The following is a 17,063-nucleotide window of genomic DNA, read 5'->3' as shown; positions in this document are numbered from 1 at the left end:
TGTGATTTTTCCACCGTTGTGATCATCGTTTCCTCCTCTACAGGTTGACCGGAACAAAACACCCAACTGCGACGTGAGCTGGAGGAGCTGCCGCACCGGAGAGCCCCATCGCCGTTAAGTTTCGGTTTTCTGTATTTTTTCGGCCCACCGAGGGCCCTAAGTGTATTTTCTCACAGGAACCGATGCAAGTTTGGCTGAATTTGGTTGGTAACAGCCAATCCGATGCGAATCACCGCCGCTCGCGGCGGCGCTGTCGCCGGAGCACGACGGAGCCGCTGTGCCGGAATTCTGAAATTGGCCGAGTAGGCCCTGGGTCTAATTTTTGAGTTATTTGGGATATGTGTAGGTACCGTAAGCGCGTTTCAATTTCCGAAAAAAAATTCAGAGAACCTAGGGACCGCTCGTAGGCGCAGTGAGAATCTAGTTTACGACGTCAAATCAAGTAATGACCCCTCATCCTATTTTCTATCATGGAATTGAAGTATGAATAAATGATAATACTGTATTTTGTACAAATTAAATGCATAATTAATTACGGTTACTAATGGAGCCCGAACCAGACATATTTCTCTGTCAATTCCTGTTTGATTTATTTTACAGTTTAAATGCATTATGGTATCTGGTTTATTTATTCAATGGTTTTAAATGCATGAATCACTGCTTACTTCATTACTGTTTGATTTTGGGAATCTAAGATATGTTTGCTTTGTTGGATGCACGTTACGTGTTTATGTATTTATGTTTGAGTTGGTAACGGAGACTAAGGACAAAGAGGAATGAGATGTGATTTGATAAATGGATAAGATGACAGTTTCACTAGATACCTTGGGAGATGGTTGACATACCGGGTTCATAGGGAACCCTACCATGAACGTTGTCTCATACCGAACGAGGTATGGAGACTTGATCATTTGGCGCTCATACCAGACGGGGTATAGGGACGACCCACTTCACCCTCATACTAGACGGAGTATTGAGGTTTACTATTTTGGTGCTCATACCGGACAGGGTATGGGAACGGCCCTGGAATTAAGATTGTTAAGGGAAATGGTTCACGTGTAGCAGGGACCCCTATGGATCCCTATTGATACTAGTAGGCTGGTGAAAATAAGAAACGGTGATAATCAGTTATTGTTAATGAATTAGTATTTATGATATGGTTTAGGTTATTGATTATGTATGAAATTGTGATCTGTATGATATTACTGATTCTGTAATTTGTTTCCATAAATTCCCCGATTGTAAGAAAAATAGTAAATGATTTTATTTTAAATAAATGTATTGGTTTAATATTTGTGCTCCATTAATTGTTTTTGGTTTTCTACCAACATTTACTTATGTGACGGTGATATAGTGTGATGTCTTTACTGGACTAGTGTAACTCATTCCTTATTTAACAATTTCAGATCAGAAGTACCTGGTTCCCAAGCCCGATCTATAAAAAGACGGCGAGTAGATGCTATATACTTTATAGTTTTATTTATTTTTCTTATTTATCATATTTCTTTAAGAGAACTTATTTCGTGATATTGTTTAGTACTTTTAAGTTATTGTGTAAGGGATGTTAATTTTAATCTTTTATTTCACTCAAATTATTATATATATTTTCTTTTAAATTTATGGGATCGTTACATAATCTCATTATTTAATTTTATTATATTCTTATTTGATATTATATCCAATCTTACATTACTCAATCTTATATATTCTCTATAACTTAATTTGCTATTTTTTGACTTTGTCGAATTCTATTTCCATTAGAGAAATTGTCATAATACTAATAGTTACATATAACTTTTTGTTTTTAGTATTGGTAAGACACAAACTTTTTTTTTTGTTTCCATCTAGCATTATACCTCATAAATTATATAATATAAAAAATATGAGATTATGAAAATTCAATGTTTTGTAAAATTTATTAAGGGAGTAAGTATCTCAAATGTTAAAATAATATATGTTATAATATTAAAATTATTGAATAGTGTTGTTGTAGTGTGGAAATTATAAAAATTTTTATCAATCAGATAAATAAATGATCAACAAAATATTTTAAAATTCACAAATTATAAGATGAAAACAATGGAATTGAAGTTTTTTCTTTCCCTAGTATAATAATTTACGAGAAGAAGAAGAGAAGTGAGAGAGCCGTAAGGCAATGATTTAAACAAACAATGATAGGGAAAAAAGCACTACCTCCATTAAAATTTATATGAATGCTAATAATAATGTGTTCTAGGTTGGAAGACATATCTGTTTAGTATAATTTACTTTCAGGAATTTAACAACTTGGCCTATTAGCTCAGTTGGTTAGAGCGTCGTGCTAATAACGCGAAGGTCGCAGGTTCGAGACCTGCATGGGCCAGTAAAGTTTTTCCCCCCAATACTTTATTTTTTCCAAATGAAATAAAGCAAAACAAGAGAGGTAAACATGAATAAAATTCAAAATATTAGAATCTAAAACAGTAAACCACCACAACCCTCCATTTCACAATCCCAATTCCAGTCTCTCAATTCACTTTCACACTCCACATCCTAATCCAATCCAAAAATCAGAGACACCGAGACCAGACCGGAGCTCTCAACTCTCATAAATTTTAACGAACAATGGAGGAACCATCTTCCCAAAACCCTAACTATCTACTCCCACCACCCCCACCCCAGGATTTTCCACCTCCATCTCCACCACCTACTTTCCCCTATTTCAAGAGACCCACTCTCCGTGTCACCTCCGAGTTCGACAGCGACAGCCTCGTTTTCTTCCACAAGATCTCTTGCAAGCTCTTTGACAACCTCGCCAAATTCAAGCTCTCCTTCCAGAACAACAACAAGCGCGAGATCTCCCAACCCCAGTTGTCTTTCACCTCCAAGCACTTGTCCGTTCATTACGATCTCGAGGAGCAGAATGCCCTTGTTAAGGGCTCCTGTGATGTCGGTCCCAGATTGCAGCTTAAGGCCGTCCATGATGTCAAGGTCATTACACTCCCATCTATTCACCTACCTGCCATTTCTTTCCTTCCTACCCTTTGACTTTCTTTCATTATGGTTCTACATAAGTTTCGTTTTATTTTGAGTAAATGTTTTTCCAAATTGGCACCTTTTACACCCCTTTTCATGGCTTTTTTCAACGAAGAGTAGTACTCTGTGATTCCGATTCACTATGGCTCTGCGTGCGTCTTAGTTATTTGAACTCTGTTTTGGTGAATGTGTACGATGCTTTTAGGAATTAATGTTACGTCTTTAGGATGACTTTTTTCAGTAATCCGTCTTCCTTTTATGTCGAGTTTCTGAATTGGGTCCTGTCGAGAAGATACCTTCATCTCCTAATTAAGTGATAAATCTATAGGCTACTCGCCATAAGTGCATTTCTGTATCTGCATGTGGGTTTCCAGAATTGTCTTTTTCATGAGATGTATAGGGTTGACAGAGGATTTTTCTATTTGGGTATTTCCTGAATCAAAAGAACTCAAAGTGGTTGTTTTGTATCTGCCTGCATATCTTCTCAAATGATGGGTATTGTTTAATAAAGGTTTTTGGATGGAGCCTAACCTGCATGCATGTGTTGGATATCCAAACCTTGTGATTCATACCCATTATGACCAAGTAAGGACTAGGCTATGTTTGGGAAAATATCAATTACTGTGGAACTCATTTGGAGATCTACAGCTATTTTAAGCTCTCTTTTGATATTATTTAAAAAATTTATAAGAAAAGGAGCCTGTAGATAATTCCAAGGGGAATTAGAAGAATGTAGTTTAAATTCTTCAATGAAATCTGGATTGTCTTATTTTAATTCTCAAATTTTCATTAGTCCTAATTTAACTTTGTAAATCTTTAAATAAATCCCACAAAATTTATATATACATATATATATATATTCCAGTTGTAGCCTTAAATGATCAAAAAAGGATAGTTGTCTGGCTCAAAGACAAAGATAATTTGGTTACATTTTATGTTTGTATGAAAGTAAAAGTTTTCAACTTTTTACATTTCAGGAAAAGAAAAGTTCATGCGCATGTGAGAGGCCAACTGCATTTTATGAACTCGCTATTATTTGTTTATTTCTGTACTGCAGAATTTTCTTTTTGAGTTGTATCGAAACAAATTTAGTTAGGATGTTTGATAATTCATGCTTCATGATGTCCTGAAGTTGAGATTTCACTAGCAAATTCTTCACTCTCTTAATTAATTGCTAGGATGTTTGATAATTGTTCTGACTGCTGATCATCACAAAAACTTAAACTGATAGTAAAGTCATCATTCCGATGTTCTTTCACACTGTTAATTTTTTCTTCTGAATTTTCTGTGTGCATTTGATATTTTCCTTGCTATATTTTCACTGCTTGTATATTTACTTGTCTTTCTGGATTGCTTGAGTTTCAACTTTATCTTAACTCTGTGCTTCGTTTCATTCTTTTCATGAGATGCACAACCTTTTCATTGCAGTCTATACAAAAGTTCCTCTATAGCTTGACTCCAATTATTTTTTTCTTTGACATTTATCTTTTGAAAGAGTTCTTCCATTTTCAGTAAGATTTTCTTTATTGTTATTTGATTTGATTTCTTTTTACCTAAACTTGTTTCATTAGCCTGAAAGCAATGTGGAGCTTGAGTTTATTATACAAGCTCTTTTACTGCTTACTGAATTTCTTTTTTCCCACCTTGTTAGGAAAAACAAGGGGAGGTCGCATTGGTGGCAAATCTTGCTGAACCTGGCTACACGCTTGAACTGTCATCCCTTGTTCCATCAGTTGGTTTGGTTAGTATGAATATAATTTACATTTAACTAGTTTCTGTTTGAAGCACTAATAAATTGAATATAATAATAAATCTACTTAGGGATGGCAATGGGGCGAGTTCGGTGTGGGTTTTACCAAAACCAAACCCGCCCCGAGTTTTGAAAAAAATTGGTTTTCTTTGCACTTTGTGTGTCTACGATGAAATCCGCCTTGCTCGATCCCGAGTAAATTTGAAAAATATGGTGAGCTGCAAATGATATGAAGCCTGAAGGAAGAAGATGTAGCTGATGAAATGAAGGAAGAATATGCAGATGAAGAATGAAGGAAAAAAATGGAGGCGACTTACCTGTGGACTCTGATGGCTGGTATGTGTCACACTGTCGAGAGGAGGAAGACTGGAAGCGTGAAGAGTCTGGACTTTAGAGACTTGGAGTAGTCTGGTACGTGTTGCGCTGCCGAGACCAGAAGCATCTGAACTTTGGAGAATTGGTATATGTTGCACCACTGAGGGGAGGAAGACTGGAAGTGAAGCGTCCAGAGACTCTGGACTTTGGAGAGCTGGAGCAGATGAGTAGAGTAGACTGGGAGTGTAAAGCCAGGTCGAGTTCGGGTGGGTGTTTCATGCCAAACCCGAACACGCCTGCCCGGGTGAACATATTCAAGAAACCTGCTACGACCCAACTTACCCCGTTTTGGTTTCAACTGGTCACAGATTTTTTTACCATCCCTAAATCTATTACTTGTTTGTTTCTTGTAAATCTTAGCATGTGATGCAGGTGTCAAATATGACAATGCAAATTAAGTAGCCTGTTTGAGTGTCATTTTCTGCACTTTTTATGCCTTCCTTCTTCTGTTATGTATCTATACCAGAACACAATCTTTTATCACCTACTTATATTCCTACCATGGCAGCCAAAAGCAACCCTTAAATTCCCTATTGGGGAAGTTTCACTAGAGGAGAAAGAAGATGAGGAAGAGAAGAAACTATTATCAGTAAATGGAATCGTCAAAGGTCAGGTTTTGAACGGGCTCTGCACTGCACAATACGATGATGAAGAATTGCGCCTAAGATACGCCTATAAGGTTATTTATCTTGGCTATTTCTGATGTGCATTTTTTCTCATCTACTTTTATATTGATTGCCTGTCTTTCTTTTGTCTTCATCATCCATATATCTAGTGTAAAAATGAGACTCATGGATGAATGGGATTGTATTTGTTTAAACTTTCACTTCAGCTTGATTCTTGGAAAATGCTACCTTATTGACACCATGTCAAAAGTAGTGTTAAAGATTTTTTATCTAATGGCAGGATGAGGCTTTGTCTTTCATTCCTAGCATCTCACTTCCTTCCAACACTCTATCATTTGCATTCAAGCGACGTTTCAGTCCTACAGATAAGTTGAGGTGAGAGCTATCTCTCTACGTGCTTTTCTATGCCCTTCTGTTCATGCTCTGTTGTGGCATTTGGCTTAATTGTTTGGGTTTTATGATTTTTTGTATGGTATAGCTATTGGTACAATTTTGATTCCAACTACTGGAGTGCTGTGTACAAACGGACATACGGGAAAGACTTCAAATTCAAAGCTGGTTATGATTCTGAGGTGGGTCTTGGCTGGGCGTCTCTCTGGGTGAGTGCTGCTATTCCTCTTACTTTATTATTTGTTTGTATAAAGGCTCGATCTCGGCTGTTTAGTTATTTACCTTATCTCTTTTATCATCATTCATTTATTTATTAGGTCTTGAACCATAGTTTTAACTTTTTGTTATGAGTTATGACCTTTTGCTTCAACTTTGTTGGTATTACAATTAGAGATGTCTTCAGATGAAGCTATGCTTACTATGATATTACTATGATATATTTGTTTGAATGTTTTCACAGACGACTAATTTTATAGTCAAAGAGGATATTTAGCTCGATGTTTTTATTTTTGGTTGCTTCCAATGAGGTTGTAAGCTATCTATAATTACATCAATTTATATGATAATGAAGAATTTATAAACTCTATGAGCCGAATGATTTCTAAATACCAACGAAGTTGAAGCAAAAGGTCATAACTCATAACAAAAATATCTATAATTACATCAATTTATATGATAATGAAGAATTTATAAACTCTACGAGCCCGAATGATTTCTAAATATAATTGTGACTTCCATAATTGTGTTAAAGAATATGAAAAATGCTAAAACAGAGAGTGATTCTGTTCTTTTTGCTCCTATTAGGAGCAAGGCATAATTTAAACCTCCGATAATTTGTTGAGTTGTAGTTGGCTTCGTTATGTTGGATTGAGTTGATGAGTTTTAACAGGTCGGGGATGAAAGCGGGAAGGCAAAGACAGCTCCGATGAAGATGAAAGTTCAGTTTATGCTGCAAGTGCCTCAAGACGACATCAAATCAGCAGCGCTTATGTTCCGAGTGAAGAAGAGGTGGGATATATAGTCACTCTCTAATCGCGGGATTGTGTTGTGTCTCCTCCTTTTAACATACACTTGATGTGAATAATATGTGATAGTGTAGTTTTGTTATAATGATGTTCTATTGCTACATAGATCAATTGGTAAGTTAATTTTTCCATAGCTAATTGTTGCTGATTTTTTGTTTTGTTTTGTTCTGTTTTTTTCTGGTATCTTCTCCTGTTTTTGTTTTGTTAAGCTTGAGTTTATCTTTTATCTTATTTTTTACTTTCTTAAAAATTATTTTATGAAATCTAATAAATATTTAATTTTTTTTTATAAGAATAATAAATATAAAACCAATAATCACAAAACCATCTTAAATTTAATGTTTGATTTTCTTTTTAGATATATTATCTTATAGTAAAAACGTAATTAAAACATTAATTATTCAACTAATGGATAATTTACAAAATCTGATTATTTTACAGGGTGATTATAAAAAAAAAAAATTTATTCACGTATAACTTTGTTTTCAAAATTAATAATCTAACATTTATATAATAAATAAATTTATCAATTCTATAACAAATATAAAAATAATCAAACATGCGAAATAATTAAAAATAAAAAAATGATTTTTTAAACATATATGATAAATATCAGTAAGAATATAAGAATAACTAAGGAGTGTGATTATATATTATACACATAAATAATTAAAAATATATTTTAATATAATTTAAGGATTAATCTATTACATGTTGTCATGATTTTAGATATTTTATTATGTTTAAAAAATAATAATTTCAATAAAATATTTATATTTATCTTTATAAAATGATAAGAATATTTATTTTTAAGAAATTTTTTTTTAGAAATTCCAAATTCCAACTGCCTTTTAAAAAAGACAAGTCAAAATTCTACTTAAAAGTGCAGGAGTAAAAATTTCAGAATAAAAATAAAAATAAAAAAGTAACTTTTTAAATTTTTTATTTTATTTATTTTATTATTTAATAAAAAGGTTATTAGCCTACAGACAGGAGCATATATAAACCGATAAAAGCCTTGCGGCGGCGTCCACTCTTCGTCTCTCACTCCATTCTTCTACTCCCCCTTTTTCTTTGTTGATAATTCCAAGAAGAAGAAAAAAAAAAAAAACAATTAATCAAAAAGGTAGAGAAAGGAAGAGAGAAGGATCTGCTGGAATGAGTACAGCCATATCTTTGAGGCTTCTTTTGCCTCTCGCCACTGCGACTTCTCCTCTTTCTTCTTCGTCTCCTTCTTCTTTCTACTCTTCTTCAGATTCTTTCTCGAAATCCCTCAAAACACCAAACCCTAATTTGAACAACATCCATTATGCTTCCTCTTATCCCTCTCCCCATTCGCATTCTCAGCTCACGTGTTTTCTTGGGAGAAAAAGAACATCCATTTCCTCCAGATACATGGTATATCTTTCTATCTTTCAATCGCACGCCTATATACTTAATCTCGCACTGTATAGTTCGCTTGCTTTGCAATTGAATTTGAGAGTTTTGTCTTTTCCGTTCTACTATTGAGTTTTGTTCCTTTCTCGCTCTTTTCAGCTTTTGTTGTTAGTAGTTTTGATTTTATGAAATAATAAACCGTCTGGTCTTTGGTCAGGTGAGATGTGTGTACAAGATGAAGATGGGTCTAGAACTTTTTGATGCTTGGAAATGGCATTTTGTCATTTGCGTTTTATCTCTTTAGGTTTTCTGTTCTTAATAAGTTATCGATTTAGCTTGCAGATGCCATTATTTTTTGTAAATTGTGTACCGTTAGATGAACAGGCGTACTTCTGAATTGCTTTATGTAAAGACCCTTAAAAAAATTAGATTTCTTGCAATGTCTTCTGTGTGTTATCGTTGTCAGTGCTGGCTTTATTGATAATGTTCTCTACTTATTTGATATTGAGGACCTTCAGATGTTTAGTGCTTTATTTGTATATTCTGTTTCTTTTACTTTAAAAAAAGCGTTTATTTTGCCCCAGATGTTTATACAGGAGTAGAATCATTACTTTATTGAATTTTAAACTAGTCCCTTGTTTTTGTTTTAATGTCTATAGTGAAACGTATATATTTGTGCATGCATGTAAAATATCTATGTATATAGACACAAGCGGGCGGAAAGGCCGGAAAGGTAATGCATAGTAATTTCATGCTAAAAAAAGTTGAATTAGGATTTGAGAGAGTTTCTGTTTGCCGCACTTATTTACTTTCTCCTTTTTCCGGACAGATTCAGACTTTGGTGTGGTGTGGGTTTAGACAGTGTTAAGGTCTAATGTATAAAACATTTTTAATCAACCATGGACAGAGCTCTATGAATGATATAATGAGTTTATCAGCCCTGATCTGTACGCCCGTGTAGTATAGCATGGGTCATCCCAACACCTGTGGTCCACATTTGTTTTTGAAATATTGGTCCATTTATCATGTGCGGCAAAATGGTTGCTTGCTAATTACTAAACTGACTAGCTTAATAATTATATTAAATTAGCAAAGATATGGAAAACGGAAAAGTAACCGATGTTTGGATCTGACAGTACCAGGTCATAATCAAAAGGAAAACACCCCAACCAACATCACTTAACATAAATGCAGCCGCTTGAGCCATTCCAGAAAAGGAAAAAAATTCACACTGCTTTGTGAAATAGGTTCTTTTAGAATAAAATTTGAACTGCTATTGATTGTACAGTCTGAATGATCCAACTGCATAAGAATCCTTTTAATGCCATAGAAAAATCCATTGCTTTGTTTTCAGCTAACATAAAAGTGCAACTCTGAGTAGAAGTGATAGGATTGCCTCCAAATATCTAATTTAAGGTCTTAATCTCAGTAAGATCTTTGGTTATTCTTACCGTCTAATTTTTGATACTTTACTAAGAGCATCGAGTCCTATTTTCTTGGAATTAATTACGTTTCTTGTTTTTCTATCTTATATCATCACATTGGAAAAATAACTAGCCTTGTGTCTATCTTACTTCTTCATTTGCTTTGAGATAAGACAATATTCTAATTATTTTCTCTTTGTCATGAACTGCTCCCATTGTATAGTCAGAGAGCACATACGTTTGGGCCCTGCTTTTGGTTCGATCACTCTAGTTCTTCAAACAATATTCTATATATTTATTTGGATTTTTTATTCTAAAATCATAAGGCGATACTATATTACTCATTAGGACCTTTGCAAATTGGAATTTTTTGTAATAGAAACAGAAGTATTATTAGATAAAGAAAAGGAATTCAGCAACATAGGACCGGATGTGAAAAGGAATTCAGCAACATAGGACCAGATGTTCTCTCAAAAAGAAAAATCACAAAAAGAAGAGAGTAGGCCAACATCCCCCAACCAAGGAAAGCCAACCATCTCTATGCAAAGAAGATAAAGAATAATCTTTAAAATGCTCTTGTGCTTTAGCCCAGAAAGAAGTCAAAAACTACAACCTGCCCAGAGAGAAGAAAAAAGAGCTACAACCCTCAAAATCCTTGCATTTCAACCATAACACTCACAACCCAACAAAGAGAGTCCCCCTTAGTCTCCTTATTCCTACCAACACAGTAAAGAGTAAAGGAAAGAAAATCCTCTCGATGAGAAGCAATATAAAAAATAATTACAAATGAGAAGGAACTGTATTAATACTTAGCTTTTAATGCTTTCTAGTCTAATATTTTGCTTCCTGCTAAACTTTTAGTATTTACCAAGAGCAGCAAACCCTAGTTTCCTGCAAATAATTTCATTTCTTGTTCTCTTGTTTCTTATATCATCACATTGGAAGCATATCAGCCTTATGGTTGTCCTATTAACTTCTTTCACTTGAATAGTTTTCGATAACAACATGAAATTCCAGATACTTTCTCTGTTTTGCAAATTATCCAATTCTTTTACCGTGAAAACATGTTCAGTTTTTATCTAATCACCAGTTTCTTGTAACTGCATTCAATGCTTTGTGGATCTCTTTATTCTAGAGGCACAGGGCTTTTAAATATTCAATACTACTTTTCCAGTATCAGAATTAATTTCTTTTAAGATAACCAATATGAATTAAATCACAAAGGTGAAGATTGATATCAGATTAGACCTCTTTATGCAAACTGAAAAAGGTACTTTTTTGAAATTATATGCTACATTGTCCAGAGATATTTTACACTCAAAATGTTGACAAGTTATAACCAATAAGCTCAGTAGATCAGTGCCATATTGGTATGCCTTTCCTGAAAATTTAGAAAGAGCCATTTAGAGGATGGATTACACCTTTAGAAGTGGAAGACAAAGGTGAAGATTGATATCAGATTAGACCTCTTTATGCAAACTGAAAAAGGTACTTTTTTGAAATTATATGCTACATTGTCCAGAGATATTTTACACTCAAAATGTTGACAAGTTATAACCAATAAGCTCAGTAGATCAGTGCCATATTGGTATGCCTTTCCTGAAAATTTAGAAAGAGCCATTTAGAGGATGGATTACACCTTTAGAAGTGGAAGAGTAGGAAGTGAATCTTGGACTGAAGGAAAACACTGATGGGCTTTTAAGTTCAGTCTGCAATATTCGGCGATAGAGTGCAAGGAAAAATGAACTTTTATGCTTATTGCATGAGTGTTTCAAATAGATTTTCTGTTTGAAGGGACATAAAGCCTTTGACATTACATGGTTGAGCTTGTTTGGTTACTGCTTTTCATATGCAATTGTTTTTCACTAATGATTTACTACCAGGGGCTCTGTTTTTGTGTACTGGTATAGTGGCTATGTAAACATAAGAGAGGAGATTATGACATGGAGGATGCTTGGAGAGACGAAGATGAGAACGTGGCATCCATGTTTGGTTCTGATGAAGATAGTGGCAGTCAGATTCCTACCCAGGCCCAATCTCTTGTTGAAGGATCTGGAGCAGTTATGGTGTCAGAGTTAAAACCTATTGCTGACGTGGATTATCTACAGGTGTGAAATCTTTTTAATTTTGAAAATACAGGCGCATAACTTTGCTTTAAAAATTGCTATTCAGTTGTCATGATCTTTTTCTCTCCATTCATTTATGTTGAGGCTGTTCAAAAAAGGATTGTAGATCCCCGTCCTGTTTATTAAAGTCTATGCCATGTCTGGAACACATAGCAATGGTGGTTCAAGCAATTGAAAATTCCTTGAGTCTATTTTGACTTTTGAGCTGTGCTCTGTCCTGTGCACTGGGAATCTATTTATTGCCCCAGAAGATTATTAATATAAAGTCTGGGATCCAGCATCCTGTAAGACGCCTGCACATGATTGTACATGCCACCATATAGGCGAGATATTTATTTAATCGAATTAAGATTGTTAGGGAAAAATGTTTGACCTGTTTTTGATGTTTGCAGTATCACATGTAAATTGCCTTTGGTCAGATTATGCTACATGATCTATACTTTGGGTCCAGAGTCTTGCAATTTGTGAATAATCATGATTGTTATCCTCATACCCTTCATAGGTGGCACTGTTCCAATTAACCTCTAATTTTGCCTACATATGTTTCGAGCAGGAATTGTTGGCTATTCAACAGCAAGGGCCTAGATCTATTGGCTTCTTTGGGACTAGAAACATGGGGTTCATGCATCAAGAACTTATCGAGATTCTTAGCTATGCTATGGTGATAACTGTAAGATGTTTAAACTTCAAGCTAGTTATATGCATGCTTCTCATTGTATATACACAGCACTATACCATGTTCCTAAAAATTTTGAATAACACTTGCATGCAGAAAAACCACATTTATACTTCAGGTGCATCTGGGACTAATGCAGCTGTTATTAGAGGTGCATTAAGAGCAGAGAAACCTGAGCTACTGACAGTTATATTGCCCCAAAGTTTGGAAAAGCAACCTCCAGAGAGTCAGGAATTATTATCAAAAGTAAGGATAATTATTTAGGCCATTTACTTCATTCCACCCTTTTCTAATTCTGATGCTTTTTCTTCTTTTATCCAATCCTAACTTCTTTATTGAATTGATTGGAACAACTTTTAGACCTCCACGGTTAAAAATGTTAGTTTCATATTATGGATTTTTCATAAATTTGAACAATATTTGAACCTCCCATGAGATTCTATTCTCCTATTTGAAGGGCTTATTTCACCATATGTTGTAATGTCTGATTAAAGAAGCTTAAAAAAGGTAAAATGATCCAAGTCTTCTAGCTGGGTATTAAATTTGATATGTTAGACTATTGAATGGAATATTTGCTTCTAGTATAATAGTAAACTGAATTTTGAACATAAGGGCTCAGTAACTGCAGTTTGAGTCTTTGACAGTTTCTATACGTATTTCTACCTCGTGAGCAATTAAAGTGCTACTTGCATTTTTGGTTTGTGATAAAAGGATGGGATCCAAACTGTACTTAAGCATTTATTTGAAAGCCTGAATAAGATTTATCTGGATTTTTTTTCCAAAAAAAAAAAAGGAAAAAGAAGATTTATCTGGATTTTATGTGTATTATATTTTGTTATTTTGTTGACATATACAGGTGCAGAATGTGATAGAGAAGCCTCAGAATGATCACTTACCCTTGATAGAAGCCAGCAGGTTTGTGATAGTCTTCCCAAGTATCTCTATGTTTTTCCCATTTGCCTTTCTAGTTAGAAATATAATAGAACTTTTGAGAGAGAAAAATATAACTGAATTAGGAAAATGGGGTTCGAATAATAATTAATTAAGTTGAGTGGGTATAAGTTCTAGTAATTAGGAACTTAAAAATTGGATTGTACAGATTTAGCAACTGGACCTGCAAATAATAGAAAAACACATTAAGTAATGCATAAAAAATTATCAGGATTTGTAAATCTTCAAGTCACTTCCAGATTTTATTTTAGTTTTAGTGCATATGCTTGTTCATATGGTGTATGGACATTATATTTTTAAGCTACTAAAAGAACTTAATCAAGCTCATAAGCTTGCATCTTAAGGCCTTTATTTTTAAAGAAATTATTTAAGAATTTTTTTTGGGCCACGAAGTCCATGGTCTGAAACCAATGTTTCCAAAGGTAGTTTTAGTCACAACTCAGGACAGGGGCCTGGTCAAGGTTCCAGGGTGACGAGAAGGAGAAAACTTATTTTCTCTCATTGCTTGGCTACTTTATGGAGTTTTTTTTTTCTTTTTCTTTTTTGGAAATAAAAAGTGTAAAAGTATATTGATAGGGACCAAGTGGGTGCCACCCATGTACAACACATTTACAACGTAGTAATAGTATCTATGACATATTTGCTTCTATGATATGTACAACATATTTGCTTCCACGATATCACCTCCATATGAAGTCTATTTGCCAAGTCTGCCCTCAAATCATTTCTCTTAGTTTTCTCCTCCAAGTTGAGACCCGATTCCCCTTCCAGTTAATCCAGAGCGTTGTAGCAATTGTAGATATGCTCATTGACATGTAATTACTTTTGTACATGGGAACACTCCCTTGGTGCCATTTACTTATTAGAAGTCCTCTCTTTTATTTTAAAAGAAAATAGTATCTACAACATTCCCAGGCTACTTCATGGGTTATTTGGTAATGGAGAAACTGAAGAGCTTTTGGATATGTAACTTCCTCTTTTCGTAAGCTAGAAATCGTGTGTTTTTTGTTGAAGGGTAGCCACTAGCTCTCTTACTTTTGATGAGGACTTAGGGAACCTTACTAATATTTTGATAACTGGTAAATGTCTCTCTCTTTATACTTGGATGGACCCCAATGGTGCCTTATTAGTCTCTTTTTCTCTCATAAAAAGGTAGCACCTGTGACAAGGCTGGTCTCAAATGTTTGAAATTTTTTGGTTTTATATACTTGGTTGGAATAAAAAGGACTATTCTATAGCTTCTAGGGCAGACATTACTTTAGCCTTTAGGTGCATAATTACATTGCATCTCAACTTCTCTTGTAAACCAAGTAAAGAGAGTGCATGGAGTCACTTAGCTCCCTCTCATTCTCTCTCATACGATATCAGCTTCTTCAATGTCCATTGAGCTTCTAATCTGAAGATGAGAATGTATCACCTTGACATTCTTCTACAGAAGTTGGAATGGACAAGTGTTTGGAGTTGTTAGGTCCTCACTTTTTGGCAATGGTTTGTCTGTTGATTTAAATCTATTCTGGTTTTCTTGTATTTTCATATTCTGCATAATTTTTCCTGAGTACAATTTTCCATCTTAACATTGCACAATTAGGGTATTCTTGGCACTTGATTAATCAAGTGTGGTCTGAAATGTGCAGCGAAAATTTGCTTGCTTTTGTGTGTTTTTCACGTTACAGAAACTGTCTAATAATTGATAGTGGTGAATTTGCAGGCTGTGTAATATGGACATAATTTCCCAAGTGCAGCAAGTAATTTGCTTTGCTTTTCATGATAGTAGGTTGCTCATGGAAACATGTCAAGAGGCTAAGAATCTGCGGAAAATTGTTACCCTATTTTACTTGGATTAGAACAATTAGTGGGAAACAAAGAGGAAAGTTGCTTGTAAATTGGGGGGGTTGGTACATCAATATTGGAGGTTCATCTTTTCTTTTGGTCAAACTTTAGCAATGGGAAGGTGGTCTATTAGCTCCTTTCATGGGTTCAATTTTTCTTGTTTCCTTGATAGATTAAATGAAAGTGTCATTTGTGTAGCATTTTTCGTTCTGTAGGACCTCCGGAAAATTGTTGCCCTATTTTACTTGGACAGAACAACTAGAGGGAAAGAAAGGGTAAATTTGTTTGTAAACTAGGGGGTACATTAACATTGGAGGTTCGTGATTTCTTTTTTGGTCAAAAGTTTAGCAATGAAAAGGTTGTCTATAGCTCCTTTTATGGGTTCATTTTTTTCTTGATTCCTTGATAGATGAAATAAAAGTGTCCTTTATATAGCCTTTTTCATTCCATCTTGCAGAAGACATACGGAGGATACTATTAAGAAATTCCTTCAAAACGATCATTTGGTATTGGTATTGGTATTGGTATTGGTATGTCATTGTATATTTTGGATAAATAATATATGTACATATCATATATATCTGCTATTGGAGGCCTTGCCTCTTGCCCTTTGGTGTCGGTGACCAGTAGGCTGACCTACAGGAAGGTCTTTGGGCCTAATATATTTACCAGAAAAGAATCTTAAGTGCAGAGCTTTATGGTTGGGCCTATATTTGCACAAAGACCACAAGCTTTGGCGGCCTTTGAGCCCTAATTATCCAGGCTAAGGTCCAATATTAACATCGGCCGTTGATTTATTGGTCCTACTCGACCTTAAAATCCAGCCATCCAGCCTTAATTTCAGCCCAATAATGTATGTGCTTTTATTGCATGGACTACATGTTTGGGGGCCCTTGACCACAAATTACCCAGATAGAGGCCCAATATTCACCTTGGCCATTGACTTATTGGACCTGCTCGACCTGAAAGTCCAACCTTACGGCCTGAATTTTTGCCTGAGAAGGTTAAGGGCTTAAGGTACTTAGGAGCTTAGCTCAATAATCCAAGCCAAGGCCCAATTCTATTAAATAGATGCTTATTGGGCTTTTTGACCTGAATGTGAAGGCATGTACTCCAAGATTAGCCCAAAAATATTTAGAGCCTTGGGCCCAGTAATTGAATGCATCCACTCCAAACTTTTAAGCAGCATAGGGCCGACGTTTTGTAGCCGAGGCCTAATTTCATGTACGGTCCTTAATTTACTGGGCTACTCAACCAAAAAGTAGAAGTACCGACCCAACCCAAGAATGTTAAGGGCACGGGTTCAATGCCTTGATGGCCAGATTTAGGCCCAATAATTTCCATAATTTAGCAGGCCTTCCACCAATTGATTTAGGAAGAGGCCGGATAATCCAAGCTAAGACCCAATTTCCGTCAAGGCTACATAAATTGGGCTTCCAGACTATTTATATTAAACTAAACAGGGAGGGAGCAGGACCATCCAGTTACGGGCACACCA

The 17,063-nt window shown here is 35.0% G+C and overlaps 2 protein-coding genes and 1 non-coding gene across 3 annotated transcripts; all 3 read left to right on the top strand.

Annotated features, from left to right (window-relative positions):
- Window positions 1-2,288: 2,288 nt before the first annotated feature.
- TRNAI-AAU (transfer RNA isoleucine (anticodon AAU)) lies at window positions 2,289-2,362 on the top strand. The gene has a single exon. It is a non-coding gene; the product is annotated as a tRNA-Ile (tRNA).
- Window positions 2,363-2,460: 98 nt separating this feature from the next.
- OEP37 (chloroplast outer envelope protein 37) lies at window positions 2,461-7,319 on the top strand. Its single transcript, XM_022033535.2, has 6 exons — window positions 2,461-2,970; window positions 4,667-4,756; window positions 5,649-5,819; window positions 6,047-6,141; window positions 6,245-6,365; window positions 7,046-7,319. The coding sequence occupies exons 1-6, from the start codon at window positions 2,605-2,607 to the stop codon at window positions 7,175-7,177; spliced, it is 975 nt and encodes a 324-aa protein (XP_021889227.1). The 5' UTR covers window positions 2,461-2,604; the 3' UTR covers window positions 7,178-7,319.
- An 885-nt stretch (window positions 7,320-8,204) lies between these two features.
- Window positions 8,205-15,765, top strand: LOC110808106 (uncharacterized). Its single transcript, XM_022033466.2, has 6 exons — window positions 8,205-8,579; window positions 11,893-12,090; window positions 12,662-12,778; window positions 12,881-13,030; window positions 13,641-13,699; window positions 15,444-15,765. Exons 1-6 carry the CDS (start codon window positions 8,340-8,342, stop codon window positions 15,577-15,579), a joined length of 900 nt encoding a protein of 299 aa, XP_021889158.2. The 5' UTR covers window positions 8,205-8,339; the 3' UTR covers window positions 15,580-15,765.
- Window positions 15,766-17,063: the final 1,298 nt, after the last annotated feature.

Source organism: Carica papaya, chromosome 5, assembly GCF_054855325.1.
Source record: "Carica papaya isolate Zhongbai chromosome 5, ASM5485532v1, whole genome shotgun sequence".
NCBI classification, from domain to species: domain Eukaryota; kingdom Viridiplantae; phylum Streptophyta; class Magnoliopsida; order Brassicales; family Caricaceae; genus Carica; species Carica papaya.
The sequence above is the reverse complement of the archived record's forward strand: the minus strand, read 5'-3'. Positions and strand labels throughout refer to the sequence as shown.

Coding starts and splice junctions, on each gene's coding strand:
- OEP37 (XM_022033535.2), top strand. CDS start 2,605: ATGGAGGAACCATCTTCCCAAAACCCTAACTATCTACTCCCACCACCC. Junction 2,971..4,666: donor AGGCCGTCCATGATGTCAAG/GTCATTACACTC, acceptor CCACCTTGTTAG/GAAAAACAAGGGGAGGTCGC. Junction 6,142..6,244: donor AGTCCTACAGATAAGTTGAG/GTGAGAGCTATC, acceptor TGTATGGTATAG/CTATTGGTACAATTTTGATT.
- LOC110808106 (XM_022033466.2), top strand. CDS start 8,340: ATGAGTACAGCCATATCTTTGAGGCTTCTTTTGCCTCTCGCCACTGCG. Junction 8,580..11,892: donor CCATTTCCTCCAGATACATG/GTATATCTTTCT, acceptor GTACTGGTATAG/TGGCTATGTAAACATAAGAG. Junction 13,031..13,640: donor GTCAGGAATTATTATCAAAA/GTAAGGATAATT, acceptor TGACATATACAG/GTGCAGAATGTGATAGAGAA.